The following is an 18,744-nucleotide window of genomic DNA, read 5'->3' on the forward strand; positions in this document are numbered from 1 at the left end:
GTCCAAATTAAAAAAAAAAAACAACTTGTATTTCAATACATTGGCAACCAAAATTTTAATATACTATTTATAATAGCATCAAAAACACATACCTAGGAATAATTTAATAAAGATATGTAAAACCACTAAACAAAGATATTAAAGATGATGTAAATAAATGAAGGGTATATCAAGTTCATGTATTCAAAGATTCAATATTGTAAAAATGTCAATTCTCTCCAAAGTAATTGGTAGGTAAAGACGTCCCAATCAACATCTCAGCAAGTTTTTTTTGCGGGGGGGGTGGGGGTGGGGGTGGTGCTGGAAATCGACAAGTTGATTCTAAAACAATATGGAAATGCAAAGGACTAAAATCCAAGATAATTCTGAGGGAGAATGAGAGAAATGAGAAAGGTAGACGACTTATTCCACCAGGTATCAAAATTTAAGAGACCACAGCACAGGGTAGAAAGACAGGCACAAGGGTAGAAAAACATAACAGTGGAACAGAACAGAATCTAGAAATGGACCCACTTATACATGGACACTTAAAATTATGACAAAGGTGATGCTGCAGAGCAATAGAGAAAGGATGGTCCTTTCAATAAATGTTGCCAAGTCAAATGGATATTTATATGGAAAAACACTAATTTGACTCCTGGCTCACAGCACACACAAAAGTCAATTTCAGGAGGATTAGATATAAATGTGAAAGGAAAAATAATAAAGCTTCTTGAAAGTAGCATAAGAGAATATCATCATGATCTCAGGCAAACATTTCCTAAACAGTATACAAAATATACTAACCATAAGTGAAAAGACTATAAAAGATCGAAAAGGTGAACCAGAGTAGGATACGTATTTGTTGCAATGCAAGTATTTCTGAGCTTGTATCTAAAAAATATAAAGAACTTATATATATTATATAAATAAGGAGGGAAAAATCTAATGGAAAAGAGCCAAGAAACTTGAATAGGCACTCCATAAAAAAAGGATGGACAAATGGCCAATGAACAGTTCATATCTCCTTTTCACTAGTAACGATGTAAACAAAATTAAAACCACAATGAAATACTACTTCACACCCACTGGAACAAGTAACTAAAGAGACAGGCAACACCAAGTGTTAGTGAGGATGTGTAACTACAAAAAAATCTCATACTGCACTGGCAGGAATATAAATTGAAACATCACTTAAAAAAACTAGTCAACATCTATTAAAACTGGATGTATACATACTTTATATATGTGCACCAAAAGACTTACACAAGAATGTCCATTACAGCATTATTATAGCTCCAAACTGGAAACTCGAATGTTCAATGAAAGGATAAATTAATTGTGGTATGTTCATATAGTGAAACAATACAAAGAAATGAAAATGAAAGACCTACTGCAATATACAACATGGATGAATCATACAAGTAAAATATTGAGTGAAAGAAGCCAAATACAAAAAAAAAGCACATTCTATGTTTCCATTTATATAAAGTTCGAAAACAGAAAAAAACAAATAGTGCTAATATTCAGGAAGGTAAGAGAAAAGGAGTAGTGACTGAGAGTGGGCATGAGGGGCATTCTGGGTATTAAAAATGATTTACTACTTGACATGGGTGATGTAATAAGCTGTACGCTTACAATATTTTTCTGCATATTATACTCCTATGTGACATAGAATGTTATGCAACATATAATGATTTAAAAAGATGCATAAAAGCACATTAGCTATGATCTCATTTGTGTAAAACAGTCCAAAAATTCTGTGTATTATCTGTGTTTGCACACATAGTAGGGATCTTAATAACAGGCATGGAGATGGGATGGAGAATGGGATAGCCAGGACAGAGGCATTTTACCCTATTTAAAAAAATTTTTGAAACCAGGAAAGGTAATATTTGTAGCATGTTACAAATTCCAACAAGTACACAGTAAAAAGTTTCCCAATAAGTTATCAATTTCTAATATATCTTGTCAGAATTATTTTATGCACATTAAAAGATTAAAGAAACCAGCAGCACAAATTATAGAGAACATTGCACAGAGTTCTGCACCTTGTTTTATATATATTTTTGAGATCATTCAGGTCAATGCCTAGTATGATGCCTTATTCTTTTTAAAAGCTACACAGTATTTAATTGTGGTATATTCATATAATGGAACATATCAGAAGTACTGTAAGTTAGTTATTCAACCTGTCCCCTGAAAAGGTACATATACATTGTTCCCAAGCTTCTCGTATTAAAATGCTAAAATCAACATCCTTGTATATATCTTTGAGTAAGATTAATTCCTCAAAGTAAACCTGCTGGATCAAAGGACATGTGCATTTCTAATGCTGATAACTACCACCACACTGTCCCCTAGAGAACTGTACTAAATGACACCCACCAATGTGTGAGAACCTTGTTTTCACAAATACTTCTCTAGTTTCTATTTTACTTTCAAACCTTTAGTTCATTTGGAATATAGTCCTCTAATATATGAAAAGCTGCTCAAACTTACTCATAAGAGACACAAATTAAATACTACCTGTCAAGCTGGTAAAAAACTTAATCTGTTGAGACTGTGGAGAAATGGTCACTGTCACACAAAGCTGATGGGAATGTTAAATGGTACATACTGTAAAGAAGGGAAAGCAACAATATCTAGCAAAATTACACACACATTTAACCCAGGACCTGGGAAGTATAATTGCAAAAGTATAAAATAACTTATGAACTAAAAATATTATTTGCAGCACTACCTGTAAAAGCAGAAGACTGAAAGAATCCAATGTTCATCAATAGAGGACAAGGGTAGTTATGCAGTTGTAAAAAAAAAAAAAAAAAAAGATGAATTTCTATATACTGCTCTGGACTGACCTCTAGTGTACAGTAAGTGAAAATAAGCAAGGCTCAAATTTATATATATTACTACCCTCAGTGAGAGATGGTGGGGGTTTAGAGATTTGCATATAATTAAAAAAAAAAACAATGGCAGGATAATCAAAAAGAAATAAAAATGTAGAGAAAGGGAATAATGTAGCGTGGAAAGAGGGAAATTGGACTTCTCTGAGTGTATCTTGTTTTATCATATTTTTTTTGGAACAAGTATTGTACATAATTAAAAACAAACTTTATAAAACTATATAACATAAACACACAGAAACCCTAAAACATGAAAACATAACAAATGAACCTTACTACAATTGATTCTTGAACAACAGCCTTAGTATAGTCTCAACTGTGCATATATATGTGTGTATATATATTTTTTTCAATAAATAGAGGTACAGTTGGCCCTCCGTTATTTATGGATTCAACCAACCATGAATTGAAGGTAGTATAATTTCCATAGGGAATATGCGGATGTGGTGGGCTAACTAAAGTTACGTGGGATTTTCGACAGTAGGAAGTTCTGCGTCCCTACCCTGTGTTGTTTAAGAGTCAACTATTTATAAGTTGGTGGTGTAACCAACTGAGAATAATTAATTCACATTACTTCAAAACACATATTTTGATTTTATGTCCCCAGTATCCATAGAGAGATATACACTGACAACATGAATCACAAATAATTCTGGAGCTGATTTCATAAGTCTTAATGTTAATAAATAAAGACATTGTTATTTTGAAATTGTGTGTACTAGGATGAATCAATAAGTAGTTATGAAGCAACTTTATGTAAAAAAATATAAAAATAAATAGCCAAAGAAATTATGTAAAAATTCCTGTAATCCTAAATCTGAATTTGAAATATTAAAATAAACTAATGACTTAAGAGTCCTTTGTCAAGAGAATATACATATCTTAACTCTCCTAGAATCCAGATCATAGTCTCTAAATGTCATTTCTGACTGAAAAAAACCAAGGCTACTTAAAAAATAGCCAAGTTCAATTTGGGTTGGAAATGTACAAGATGGATTTGTTTCTGAACAAAAAACAATGAAACTATTATCAAAAGAATACTGGGGGCAAAACAAAAGGACACAAGAGCTAATGTGAAAGGGCTCCCACTGGTCAAAGTTGGAAATTTTGTGCATCAAAAAGAATAACTAGAATGCACTGAGGGTCATAAAATGCTTATAAAAATTCAGAAGTTCATAAATATAATCAACAGCAGCAAAAACCTCATTTGTCACCTTAGGAATTAACAATAGCATCAATGTCTTCTTATAATGTCATTCCTATAGTTAGGGCATGTTTTGACATAGAATTTCAGTTTATAAATGCAGAGGTAAAGACAGAATATCACCATTTTGCAACCTAATAAACAATGGACCTAGGCAAAGGCAAATGGCTACTAAAACCTTCAGATGAAAAGCTCATGAAAATAGAAAGTAACAGACTGACATCTGAACCCAGTGATCAATATTTACAACACAAAAGGGAGACCATCGGAAATCATGTGCTCCTAAAGTGAAGCTACAGGAAGTACAAAACACCACCTATTCAACATTCTGCCAAAATAATTAAACTTTAATCTAATCCAGCCTCAGAATGTAACCACCCACTTACAGGGAAAATAGGACAGAGTACATGTTAAAAGACACCAGGACAACATGAACTAAATCTAGAATGTGAAAATTCTACAGAACAAAATAATCCAGGTTTTTCAAAAGCACATACACACACAAAAAAATAGTAGCACTATAGAGTAAAAGAGCCTAAGAGACATGTGAACCAAATGCAATGAATTGATTTTTCGCCCCAGATACAAAGTAACTGTAATGAAGACAGTTTGAAGTATAAGGGGAATTTGAACGTGGAACGATATTAAATAATTACTCTTGTTTAAGATGAATAACTGTATTGTGATTATTAATGTTAAAAGCATAAAAACGCACTGAAGTACTTCTATCGGTGAAATAACGTTTGATATTTACTTTAAAACACAGAAGCAAAACCAAAAAGTATGGGGGTATTGATGGAACATGACTGACAAATGCTTTCAACTACTGAAGCTACATGGAGGCTCATCATTGCATTTCCTTTCCTTGTGTGTACATTTGAAATGACATAATAAAAAGATTTTTAAAATTGGGATAACAAGTGTACTTAATAGGCCTGCTGTGATAATTAAATGAGAAAATATACGTAAAGTGCCTAGCACAGAATAAGTGCTCAAGGTAAAGATTTTATTATCTTCTTTGCATTCCCACAACTGCTCTGGCTTAGACCTCCCTCTTAGATTTATATTACTATAAGAACCTTCTGGATTGATTAACATGTCTCAAAAATTTTCTCCCCTCAAAAATCTTCCTCCACATGCTTTTTTTTTTTATAGAACTATGTAACTGGGCACTCACTCACTGACAGGCACTGTAATGGGTACTTTTCCAACCTTACCTTCACTCTCTACAACAATCCTTCAAAGATGAGGATGAGTTAAATGATTTACCTGCCCAAGGCCGTATAGCTACTAAGTGTCAGAGCCAAATTTGAACCGAGTCTGATAGCAAAGCTGGCTCTAGGTCAGCCATCCCCAACCTTTTTGGCACCAGGGACTGATGCTCCTGTGAAAATCTAATGCCTAATGATCTGAGGTGGAGGCAAGGCGGTGATGCTAGCACTGGGGACCAGCTGCAAATACAGATGAAGCTTCCCTTGCTCACTGTGCGGCTCATTTTCTAACAGGCTATGGACCAGTACCAGTAAGGGCTGGGGGGTTGGGACCCTTGCCCTAGGCTATATGATGTCCTCTTTCTAAAAAAGAATTATGGTTATTTTTAAGACTTTCACTAAATTCACAATGCCTACAGGATAATTTTCTTTTATGACCTAATGTAATCCAGATTCAATCTACCTTCTCAATCCAACTAATACCATTTATTGAATTATTCATCCTTTGTCCATTTATCTATAATTATGGCTCTGTCTTGTATCAGATATGAGCTGGTTTACTTTCTGGGCTTTCGATTCTGTCTCATTGGTCTACAGTAATCATTCAAGGATTTGTATCTTCTGATAGAGGTGATCCCAATATCTGACAGAAAGTGGTTAGTAAACACTGGCTAATCAATTAATTAATGCTAGGAACCCATTCTGCCTATGCCATAAGAACGTACCTGAGAAAAACCTCGAGAAGAACTGTAAGAACTGGTAATGGCATTGCGGCTGGAGCTAGGAATGCCACTTGTGTATGTGCTCGTCATGGAGCTCATAGAAGAGGTGCGGGATCTCTTATTCAAGTGGTCATCTGAACTCTGGGAATTTAGACCTCTTTTCAGAGACCCAGGTCTAATAAAAGAGAAAAGATAGTTAGATGTGCTATTGAAGTCAACATTCTTTTAAGGCTTCATCCATGGTCTCAAAAGCTTTCTCAAATAAGCTTAATAGAAAGGACAATGCTCTTAATTTTACTGTTAACAATTTGGCTAAATATACCTGACAAAATCAAGAAAGGAAAGTCAAATTTTTTAAATACCTTTTAAAATTTTCAATTAAAGTTGGCATACAATATTATATTAGTTTCAGGTATACTGGTGATTAGACATTTATATATCTTACAGAGTGACTACCTTGATGAACCCAGTACCCATGTGACACCATACAATTATATTGTTGACTATATCTCTTATGCTATACTTTACACCCTATCCCCATGACTATTTTGTAACTATCAATTTGTACTTAATCCCTTTCCATTTTCACCCACTCCCCCTTCATATGGCAACCATCAGAATGTTCTATCTATGAGTTTGTTTCTGCTTTGTTCTTTAGATTCCACAAGTGCAGTGACACAGCATTTGTCTTTCTCTGACTTACTCCACTCAGCATAATACCCTCTAGATCCATCCATGTTGTTGCAGATGGCAAGATTTCATTCTTTTTTATGGCTGGGTAATATTCCATTGTATATATGTACCACCTCTTCCTTATCCACTCATCTACTGACAGACACACAGGTTGCTTCTACATCTTGGCTATTGTAAATAGTGCTGCAATGAACATAGAGTCATATATCCCTCTGCAGTAGCATTTTGGGCTTGTGCAGATAAATACCCAGAAACGTGAATACTGGGTCCTTCTTTGTCTCTTGTTATAGCCTTTATTTTAAATAAAAGTCTATTTTGCCTGGTATAAGTAATGGGAAAGTCCAATATTTTGAAAATTGAATGTATGATTCAACTTATATTATAGAAAATGCACACTAATTTACAGTGACAGAAAGCATATTAGTGAATGCCTGGGGATGGGGGCAAGATTAGAGGGAGATATTACTAAAGGGCAGAGGAAAATTTTTGGAGGTGATGGTTATGGTCATTATTTTGACTGTGGTGATGGTTTCACAGGTGTCTACGTGTAAAGACTTATCAGACAGTTTACTACATGTCAGTTAACCCTCAATAAAGCAGTTTTAAAAAATCAGTTAAGAGGAACCAACTATTTTTCCAAAGCTTCCAAATAAAACGAATTCCCTATATATCTTTCCTGTAGAACAGTTGTCCAACCCGTTGCAATGTGGACAACTCACTTTCTCCTTGGAGTGAAATACCTGGACCAGTTTATTTTTATATTGGACAAAAACATCTTTTCTCTAACTTTCACTCATGGATCCTATTTGGAGCTATATTGAGCAAGTTGTTTTTCTTTTTTCATGTGACAGTCCTTCAGTTCTTTGGAGACCATTACCTTTCCCTCCCTCCTTTCTTTATTCCCCTTGAAGTTTATTTTCTCTGGGCTAGTATTAATATACCTATAAAACTCGCTCAGCCACTACCACCACCACCACCCCTTAACATCTTAGTTGCTTCACTCATAATGAATTTCAGTTTATGTATATCTTCTCTTATAGTGTAATGCACCAAACCAAACACAACACTCCATGGACAACCTGAACAGAACTAAGGAAAGCAGGAATACCACTAAACCACCTTATTCTAGCCTTTGTTTTTCTATCAGCACAGCCTAGGAGTACATTAGTTTTTTGGCAAATTATACTCCTCCCTCAAATCAAGCATATAAGTTACCCCAAGTCTTTTAGCATATATTTCTGAGCCAATTTACCTCCCATCCTTTTCTTCCTCAAACATATTTTAACTCACATGTAGAAATTTAACACTTACCTTAAATTTCACGTTGTTGCATTTTATCCATTGCATAAACCTTGTGATCCTTCTGTTTACATACATGGTTATTAAATATAGTTATAAATCCTTAGCCTTAATATATTTTACCCATATTAATAAAAAAAGGTATTAAAAGGAATTCGATAAAAGAGAGTTATTGTGGCAAGTTACTCAAAATGTTCCTCTCTGATTTCAAATGTTTGAACCTGAACAAATAAAACTATGTAAAAAGTGAAGAGGAAAATCTAAAGAACACTCTGACAATACTTTTTTCTAAATAGTGTGTGTCTCAACCAGACATATCTCACTTACTTAGGCACAAAAGAAGCAGGGACTCCATTAGCCACCAGGGGCTCAAAGGCTGAATGTCCACTCCCACTGCTATCATGGCGCCTGTAATAAATCAAAAAACTCTCAATTAAATGAAATGACTTCTTTTTTTCTTAAAATGTATTCTCATATTCGTAGGACTATACACTATTTCTACGGAACATAGGTTCTATGCTAGACAAGAACAAGGTTGCTTCGAATCCCAAAGATTCTGAAAGAAAAAATTATTCTAAGATTGTCCTGGCAATAAGGAAAATATGAAAATATGGATCTAATATATCATTTTGTTCAGTGTCATTTCATTATAACATTGATGAGATGCCACAGGACTTTAACTTCTGTTTATATCAATTAGCTTATCAGAAACTTAGTTTCATTTTGTCATTGCAGTTTCCAAGAACCTATAGAAGAGGTTAAATGAAGGTTTATTCTAGTTTAAGACCTTTCAGATAATTCGGGTATATTAATTATTACAGTCACAAATTTACCATGCACAAATTAAAAACAAAAAAATAATTTAGGGACCAACCCGTACATCCCACAGTGATCTAGGGGTTTATATGGCAGGCCTGTTAGGAAAAACTCTACAAATATCACATGTGAGAAGGGCCTATGTGTGATTATTAATCACTGCTTATTCCAATTATTGTTAAAATACAGAATCCTCAGTTATAAGCTCACTAGGGTCAAGTAAACATTACCACCCTGGAGAACATGAAAAACCTATCTGGACCAAAAGAATAGTTCTCTCTCACTTCCACACCCCCATCTTCCTACCACTCCTGCTTAACTAGCTGACCTTAGCTCAAACTGCTCCCTTGTAAATCATATATCTAGTAATCATTACATGATTCTCCTCTTACATAAATATACTAACACTAATTAATACTTTCCCATTTAATTTTGTTATCTACAGTATCAGAGATGGCCAACCGTGAAATGGTGGGATATGAACAATCTGTTCTAGGCAATGGGGATGATTATATTTTTCAAATGTGGGGTTCATTGTCTCCTCCTGTTTCCTTGACCACCTTATATAAAGACGCTGCCTCCTCAATACCCTCTGTTATATCACCCTGTTTATGTCTCTATATGCTTATAATCTATAATTACCTTGTTTCATTATCCCCTCCCCCCTTTTTGTCTCTTTCCCTCAACAAATCCTATGAGGACTTTGATTTACTCAATGCTCTATCCACAGTACCTAGAACAGGCTCTGGCATATTGTGGCTACTCAATTTGTTGTATTAAAAATGAATGGAATCTGTAACTGATTCCTTAGATAGCCACAGGCAATTCTGCACTCTAATTAGTGACTTTGACCTCCTCTCTTTTTTCATGCTTAGAGAACAGACTCCTCACTTCATTTTTATTAAGTTATTTAAAACCAATTAATGAAATTGGCTTTACTCTCATTATTGATAAACTTACCATATTCTAGTATTCATCTTTCTTAACCAAGCATCCCTTCAGCACAATTATGATATTTAAACTGGTGGTTACCAAAATAATTGAACACTGCTAGACTGTGAGGGAAAACTAAGTATTCTCTCTCAAAAACAGAATTTAAGACACTTGTAACAAAGGTATGAGGCTAACATGACTAACAGTTGTTGGCTTAGCTCTGGTACTCATGAAAAAAGGTAAATAACAACATTTATCTAACCTGTGCCTTAACCTGAGACGAACAGAATTAAAGCCCTTGTTACCAAACTCTTCCATTAAAGCTAAAGAAGGGGACCTACTACGGCTCACAAACTGGAGCTGGCCTCTTCATCTTTTGGGGAGTAATCTGTATTTCAATAAGTCATAGGAGTCCATGGGGGAAGCTTTTTTAGTAGTCTGCTGGGCCTGTTACCTTCTTTTATTTTCCTGGCCATCAGTAAATATTTGTTCTTCCTCCTCCGCTGTTCTTTTCTTCCTCTCTTTGAGGGCACTCAGTACAGTTTCCTTTGCACATGGGTCTGGAGCATTACTTGATGGTGAGGACAGTGCTGAGCTGATTAACTGCTCTGGTCTGCAATGAAAGGCAAGAGTCTGCCATTAAGATATTTTAATTACCATGTTATATAACACAGACTGCAATCACTGAAAATCAGAAGCTAACCAATAAGCAAAAGTATAATTTTTACATTCACCGAAAATGCCCTTAGCAATAAAATCTACAGTCTAAGGCAAAACAAACAAACAAAAAACAAAACCACGGTTCAATGACTAGAATTTGGAATTTCTCATTTAAATAAGTACTTTCTTTTTGTTTGTTTTATAGTTGTCTTGTCAAAGGAACGACCATAGAAAAACAAAGTGGAAACAAAAAAGAGTCTATTTTTCCAATAGTACTCACGGTGGAAAACGAGTCAATTTGCTATCAGGAGGAGCAATCCTCACTGTTACTGGGCTGCACACCATTTTGGAATTACGAGGAGATAGCACCGTCTTCTTGTGATAACCATTCCAGCACACTGTAGGAAGTACCCCCAGAAAGGAATACTGGGCCTGCTGGATTGGATATCGTCTTCGAGGTGTTATTAGAAACCGATCTGATACAGTCCCACAATCCCTGTGGAGAATGAGAGATATGTTATGGAACCAAAAAAGCTTAAAAGAATGCCTGAAAATTTAACTGACTAAAGAACCATGTGGGTTCAGTCATTTCCCAGAGAGCTTAAACCTCTAGGAAACACAGAACACAATATTTTTATGGCAACTTATCTCCACTCCATTTATGGGCAGAAAGTGGCAGCTGCATAACAGCTGTCCCTACAATGGACTTCAAAAATTTGAAAGGGAAACTGAAAACCTTTCCCACACAAGAAAAACTATAATGGAGGAAAAGGATGCATTAGGACATGCAGGGAGAACTGTTCAAGAACCCTTCAATCTCTTACGCTACATGGGTAATATATACCAAAAGTTGAACATTTTTAACACTTAAATATTCATTTTCCCAACTAAATGTACTTATCAAGAACCTATATTTTCACTAAATTTTCGGGGGGAAAAAAGTCTCTCTAATCTAATCATCTTTACTAATCAAGTTTTACCAAAGGAAATGTGTTTCCTGGGAATACCTCTTTGAACTCAGCTGATGAAATCTCTCTCACAGGTTCAAACAAAAAAATAAAATATGCTATGTAACTGCACTCAAAAATTAAATATTTTCATCAGAAGGATAGTGTTAACAAGTATTCTGCTAAATCTATGCTGTACTAAAATTCAAATAGCTTTAAGAATTGGAAGGTAGGGAATAGTTGTGGCCATATCTTATTCTAACAATTAAAGAGGGGAGAGGAGACGTCTGACACGCACCAAGGTGTCTGAAGAGGAAAAAACGACACAGAATCCACTTTGGACTTAATGAAAAGGACATGGAATTTAAAAGTCAAGTCCTTGATTCAAAGCTAGTCAATAGAGAGAGGAAGGTCTGGGAAATATCTGCGCATCTTACCTGTGGGAAGGCCTCCTGGAGGATCGGAGAAGAGAAGTGGGGAGAGAGGGGTGAATGTGGTGAACGCGATGAGCCGAGTGAACCGGTGGCGCGGTGCGAGGGGGCGGGCGGCGGCCAGGCCTCTCCCGAGGGTCTCTGGCCTCCAGAGCGGGCGCAGGCTGCGGGGGGCCGGGCTTGCCCAGGTAACTGCCCATGAGGAGCAGTTCAGCCGGGTCGGGTCCTTCGAGCAGGGTGCGCGGCTCTAGAAGGTTTCCGTTTACTGCCGACTTGGCCGGAGGCGAGGCGAGCAGTGTTCGCTGACGCCGCGCGTTCCGAACGAGCGAGGAAAAAGCACGAGAACCTCGGGGCTCGCGGCTCAGTCCCCACCAGGCCGCGGTAGCCCCCACGGCCAGCCAGGCCAACGCAGCCGCTGCCGGCACCAGGTAAAGCACAAGGCCGAGCAGCGACAGGCCGAGGAGTGTCACCCCGCTGCCGCTCCAGCCCCGGCCGTCCCTGAAGCTCGCTATCGGCCGCCGCCGCTCCCCTCCTCCGGGCGCCGCAGCCGCCGGAGACATCGCGGCTCCGCGCCGCGGAGAAGACTTAAATATCCCAGCGTGCACCGCGCCGCGCACCGCGTCACCGGGCGCCGGCAGCGTCACTGCGCACGCGACTTGGACGCGCAACCGCGAGGGGAATCGCTACTGCCTGGCAACGCGATAGACTCTACCCAATTCGGAAAATGCGACCTCCCTGGAAACCGAGTTCTGATTCTTGAGGCTGCCTGCGTGTCCACCCGCACAGCACCCATCCAGAGGTGAGCCTGTGAAGAATCTGGTTAAAAATAAAAGCTCCGTAAAGCGACCACTCGCGTGATGCTTATCTTTTAGGGAACTAAACTCTCCCGAAGTGATTATCAGGCACTTTTCACAATTGCTGCCAGAGGTTATGAGGTTTTTCCAGTTACCCTGTTTTCTGCCGAAGTACAGACCGATAAAGGAGGTTTACTTCAACAACAACAATGAAGGCAAAACCAACCCAAACCAACCAACCCCACTTGTTAAACCTGGATCTAGTTCTAATAAATTCCCGCTCAGTCTAATAGCTTGCAGATGAAACCTGGAGCTGCAATATAAGTTTGAGTTGCTGCAGTACCAGTTGATAAAGTGTGACAATTATCTACCAAATTCTACATCTTGGTCCAGAATCGACTTTGAGGATTTGTGACCAATTTTCCTATGTTAAATTTGCTGGTATGAGTAGTTGTGTAGGGCTGGGCAGTGTGTTGGGGAGTGGGAAATGGAGAGCAACTGCTAAAGGGTAGTTTCCTTTTGGAGAACAAAAATGTTTTAGAATTAGATTATACTGATTGCTTCACAACCCTATGAACTGTATCTTAATAAAACTTTCAAAAAAAAAAAAAAAAACAAAGTTGGTTTGCCAATTCAGACTTTGGCCTAGCTTAGCTTCCTTGGCCATTCATTCGTTGATTTAGTCATTCCATTATTGATAAACATTAAAGACCTTAATGAAGGAAAAGCAGGTTCTCTGATTTCTAGAAGGCTACAGTTTAATAGGGAAGAAATATATTAATAGAAACTTACAATTCAGTGTAGTAAGTGTGATAATAGAGGCATAAAATGAGAAGAAATGATAAAGGGGAAGATGGGTCATTCTTGAGCTGAGGAGAATTGGTTAAAAGCAGACTCAAGGCAGATGAAGGAGCTCTGTGCGGCAGCAGCAAAGAAATAGGAAAGAGTATGATACAAGAGTCTCCAAATATTCCAATATAGCTGGAGATTAGGATGTTTGGGGAAATAGGGAGATTGGAAAGATAGGCAGGGCTCAGTAAAGATGTCTCTGGAGCAACATGGAAAGATAAAAAAAAGCAAGCAATTCTCTTTTGCTACTCATTGTCAGGGCAATTCTGCATCTATCTGTTTAATGTATTGTGACGTTTCACATAAGGCTTCATTTGAAAAGAAAGGGGGATGGGCTGTTTTGCTGAAGGAAAAAATCATCAATATCAGTGAGACAAAATCCAAAGCTGCAGTAGGTTAAACCGTGAATGGAAGATAAGGAAATGGAGGCGGTGATTGCATACATCCCAATCAAGAAACTTGGATAATAAAGGAAGAAGAAAGCTCTAACTCAGTTAAGATCCTTTGAATTATCACATATTGGAGTTCAGAGGAGCTAGATGTAAAAGCCATCAGTGTACAGATGCCATGAGACTTGTGTACAATTACTTGGAAATTAATGTAGATAGAGAGTTCCTAGGCCTGAGCCCTGGGGCACCCCTGTGTTTAGAGGTCAAAGAAATGGACACAAAAAAGCATAAATCATTTAGTAAAAATATAGATAAATGACTACACTAAAATTTAATATTTCTGTATGGAAAGACAACATAGGCAGCTAAAATACAAGCCAAGATTGGAAAAGAACAAATCTAACTCACATAACCAAAAAAGGACAGTAACTATAATTTATAAGGAATTCCTAAGAATCAATAACAAAAAGCTGGCCCAATTGTAAAAAAAGGACCAGTGATATAAAAATGCATTTTATTGACTAGGAAACTCAAATAGCCAATAGTAAATATATACATGTGTAAATATTTATGCATATGTATGTGTGTATATGTGCACATACACATATATGTTTAACCTCGCTAGTAATCTGGGAAAGGTTTATTGCATTAACAAGATATCATTTTGCATTCACTTGCACAAGCAGAAAAATTTAATAGTTCAACAGATCAAATTTTGGCAAGGACATTAAACAAATGGAACTCATATACTGTTTGTGGAACAGTATAATCTGGAGAGCAATTTGGCAGTATCTAATAAGTTTCAAGAAATATGTATAACACAGCAATTCCATTTCTGGGTACAGAGTTAGTCATTATAGCATCATTTGTATGACTGACAATTTAAACACACCTAAATAATGTCTACCAACACAAGAATGGTAGACATTATTCATATAATAAAATACTCTAAAAGCAGATGAAAACTAACCTTTCTAGCCATGATTAAGTGATACCAGACTAGTCCTTCTACCATAAACAGCTACAAAAATGGACAAAATTTATGAATTTTTGAATTACTTTTAGGCAGAGGAAAACAGGAAGCACAAGACTGATCCCTGAAAGGTAACTCATGAGGTGAGCCCCCAAATCACCTAGCCCCTCTACCTGGGGATAAGTTCCCAACTAGGGCAGAGACCTAGAGTCTGAGTAGAGTTGGGTGATCACACTCGGCTGAGGAGGCAGAGATCAGACTTCAAGACAGCTGAAATGGCTGGAAATCATTGGGCAGATCAAGGGAAACAAGGGGTGTCATGCAGACAGGGTGTTCCAAAAGTCTATGTGTGAGTACCCCACAGATCTGTAGCTGAAGGATGGTTTAATGGTTCATTTTATGCCTCAACCTGACAGGGCCATGGGGTGCCCAGATATTCAGTTAAACATTATTTTGGAGTATGTCTATGAGAATGTTTCTGGAGGAGATTAACATTGGTATTGGTAGACTCAGTAAAGAAGACTGCCCTTTCCACAGTGGGTGGACCTCAACCAATCTGTTGAAGGCCAGAATAGAACAAAAAGGCTACGAATTCTTTCTGCCTGATTGTCTTTGAGCTAGGACATTGGTCTTCTATTGCTTTCAGATTTGGACTGATACACTACTGGCTCTTCTGCTTTTTAGGCCTTTGGCCTTGGACTGGAATTACACTATTGGCTCTCTTGGGTCTCCAGCTTCCTGACTACAGATCTTGGGAATTATCAGCCTCCACAAGCGCATGAGCCAATTTCTGATGATGATGATGATAATAATAATAATAATAATAATAATAATAATAATACATGTAGGTGAGTGTGTGTGTATGTGTGTGTGTTTGTATCTCCATCCTATTGACTCTGTTTCTCTGGAAAACCTTGAATAATACAGTGAGGCCGTAAATACAGAGATTGCCTGAGGCTCACCAGAAAGTGGGTACCATATGGAATTAAGATCAGAACAGAGATACTAGAGTTAGAGCAGTCCTGGGATAAGAGCACTGCCAGGGGAGTTCTTGTAAATATATCTTTAATGTCCTTGGCATCCAGCTGAAAACAGCAGAAAGGTTGTAATTTGGTGTAAGGACCATAGTTTAGAGTAAGACCTACTCCAATTCTGTCCTAATTAGGCCTAAAAGCAAACCATGACAGGATTCACAGGAAAAGAATTTGGAGCTTGAGCCTTATGAAGTCATGCTTGAGAAACATTTTAGACTCTTCCCTGAACTGTAGAAACAAAACAAAACCAAGCTGAAATAAGCATAAGGTCATTAGCCAGTAATTACATTGCCTGTTAAAATAAGGATTCATATACTTCGTGGAGTATAACAGACTCTACAGTATTGTTTACAATGAACAGTATTCAATAAAAAGTCAGTTAGACACACAGACACAAAGAAACAAGAAAATGTGATCTATAGTCAAGAAAAAAAGCAATATATAGAAATGAACCCAAATAGTCCAAATGTTAGACTTACTCGACCAAGATTTTAGATGTCTAAAGAATACAGGAAAACATGATCTCACTAAATGAACAGATAAGGAATCTCTACACAGAAACGGAAATTATAAGTTAGCAACAAACATGCTAAAACTAAAAAGTAAATAATTGAAAATTCAATACTTAACAGCAGATTGGAGACAGCAAAATAAAGTCAGTGAACTTAAAGAGCAGTAAAAATTAAATTTTAAAATCCGTATATAAGTGGACCCACACAGTTCAAATCTGTGTCTTTTAAGGGTAAACTGTATTTTCAATTTGCAGTTGAGAATCTGTATATGTAGAGGGCGAATAAAAGTTATATACAAATTTAAACTGTGTGATGTATTAGTACTCCTAACCCCATGGTATTCAAAGGTCAAGTATACTTACAAATTCAAATGAAAAGACAACTAAACTTATGGGATGCTATGAGGGCAGTGCTCAGAAGGAAATGTATAGATGTAAAACCTACATTTAAAATGAGGAATGAATATCCAAAATATATAAAGAACTCATACAACTCACCAACAAAAAACAAACAATCCAATTAAAAAATGGGCAGAAGACCTGGACAGATATTTCTCCAAAGATTAAATACAGATGGCCAACAGAAGTATGAAAAGATGCTCACGGTCACTAATCATGAGAGAAATGCAAATTAAAACCACAATGAGATATCACCTCACACCTGTCAGAATTGCTATCATCAATAAATCAAAGAACAACAAATGTTGGTGAGGATATGGAGAAAAGGGAACCCTCATACACTTTTGGTGGGACTGTGAATTGGTACAGCCACTATGGAAAACAGTCTGGAAGTTTCTCAAAAAATTAAAAATGCATATACCGCTTTACCTAGCAATAGCACTTCTGGGTATTTATCCAAAGAAAAGCAAAACAATAATTTGTTAAGATCTATGCACCCCCCCATGTTCATGGCAGCACAATATACAATAGCCAAAATGTGGAAGCAACCTAAATGCCCATCAACAGGTGACTGGATAAAGAAGTTATGGTTCATATATTCAATGAAATATTACTCAGCCATTAACAAAAATGAAATCCTACCACTTGCAATGACATGAATAGACCTAGATGTTGTCATGCCGAGTGAAATAAGTCAGAGAAAGAAAAATACCATATGATTTTATATGCGGGATCTAAGGAACAAAAAATAAACTAATCAAAAACAGACTCACAAATATAGAGGACAATCTGGTGATGGCCAGAGGGGATGGGGGATGTAGGACTGGGAGAATGGGTGAAGGGTTAAAGAAATACAAATTAGTAGTTGATAGATAGTCATGGAGATGGGGAGCACAGCATAGGAAATACAGTTAGCATTAATGTAATGGCTAGGTGGAGAGCCAGAAAAGAGAAAGAGTAATTGGGATTATTTTATAAACTAGACAATGGTCTAACCAATATACTGTATACTTGAAACTAATAATAAAATTAAATAGACAATAAATAAAATGAGGAAAGATCTCAAAGCAATAACCTAACTTTACAACATGGAAAACTAGAAAAAAAGAACAAACTATACACAATAGTAGAAGAAAGCAAATAATGATTAGAGTGGAGAGAAATAATATACAGAATAGAAAACAATAGAAGATCAATAAAACCAAAAAGTTGGTTCTCTAAAAATAGACAAACCTATAGAGACTGACAAAAAGAAGACACAAATAATTAAAATACAAAATGAAAGTGCCACATCACTACCAACCTTACAGAAATAAAAAGAATTATAAGAGTACTATGAACAATTGTATACCAACAAATTTAGGTAACCTAGACAAATAGACAAATTCCCTGTGATGTGCATCTTACCTAAACTGACTGAAGATGAAATCTCAATAGACCTATAAGAAATAAAAAGACTGGATCAGTAATTAGAGACCTCCCAACAAATAAACACCAGATGGCTTCTCTTGTGAGTTGTACCAAGCACTTTAAGACACCAACTATTCTCGAATTCTACCAAAAACAGAAGAGAAGGGAATACTTCCTAAGTCATTCTATGATGGCAGATACAAAACCAGATAAAGACATCACAAGAAAAAATTATAGACCAATATCTTTTATGAAAATAGATGCAAAATCCTTAAAATACCAGTGAACAAAATTCAGCAGCATATATAAAAAGGATTACACATCACGCAAGGTTGGTTCAACATGTGAAAATCAATGTAATACATCACATTAATAGGATGAAAGAAAAAATGCAATCTCCATTGATGCAGAAAGGGTATTTGACAAAATTCAATACTTTTCATGAGTAAAGCTCTCAGGAAACTAGAAATAGAAAATTCTTCAACATGATAAAAGGTATTCATGAAAATTCCACAGCATACTCAATGGTGAAAGACTGAAAGCTGTACCTATAGGATCAAGAACAAGGCAAAAATTCACACTTT

General features: G+C 36.7%; 1 protein-coding gene across 1 annotated transcript in view; it reads right to left on the reverse strand.

The window, feature by feature from the left end:
* The window catches only part of LOC107511807 (nuclear envelope pore membrane protein POM 121C), a 30,767-nt gene extending 18,360 nt beyond the window's left edge, over positions 1 to 12,407 (reverse strand). Inside the window, exons 1-5 of the mRNA XM_016146559.2 lie at positions 11,808 to 12,407; positions 10,704 to 10,919; positions 10,218 to 10,376; positions 8,342 to 8,422; positions 6,026 to 6,197 (exon numbers count right to left, since the gene is read on the reverse strand). Of these exons, the coding sequence (XP_016002045.2) occupies positions 6,026 to 6,197; positions 8,342 to 8,422; positions 10,218 to 10,376; positions 10,704 to 10,919; positions 11,808 to 12,361 (1,182 nt within the window). The 5' untranslated portion in view covers positions 12,362 to 12,407. The remainder of the gene's footprint in view (positions 1 to 6,025; positions 6,198 to 8,341; positions 8,423 to 10,217; positions 10,377 to 10,703; positions 10,920 to 11,807) is intronic.
* Between the last annotated feature and the right edge of the window lie 6,337 nt (positions 12,408 to 18,744).

This window comes from Rousettus aegyptiacus, unplaced genomic scaffold, assembly GCF_014176215.1.
Source record: "Rousettus aegyptiacus isolate mRouAeg1 unplaced genomic scaffold, mRouAeg1.p scaffold_m13_p_8, whole genome shotgun sequence".
Classification (NCBI taxonomy): domain Eukaryota; kingdom Metazoa; phylum Chordata; class Mammalia; order Chiroptera; family Pteropodidae; genus Rousettus; species Rousettus aegyptiacus.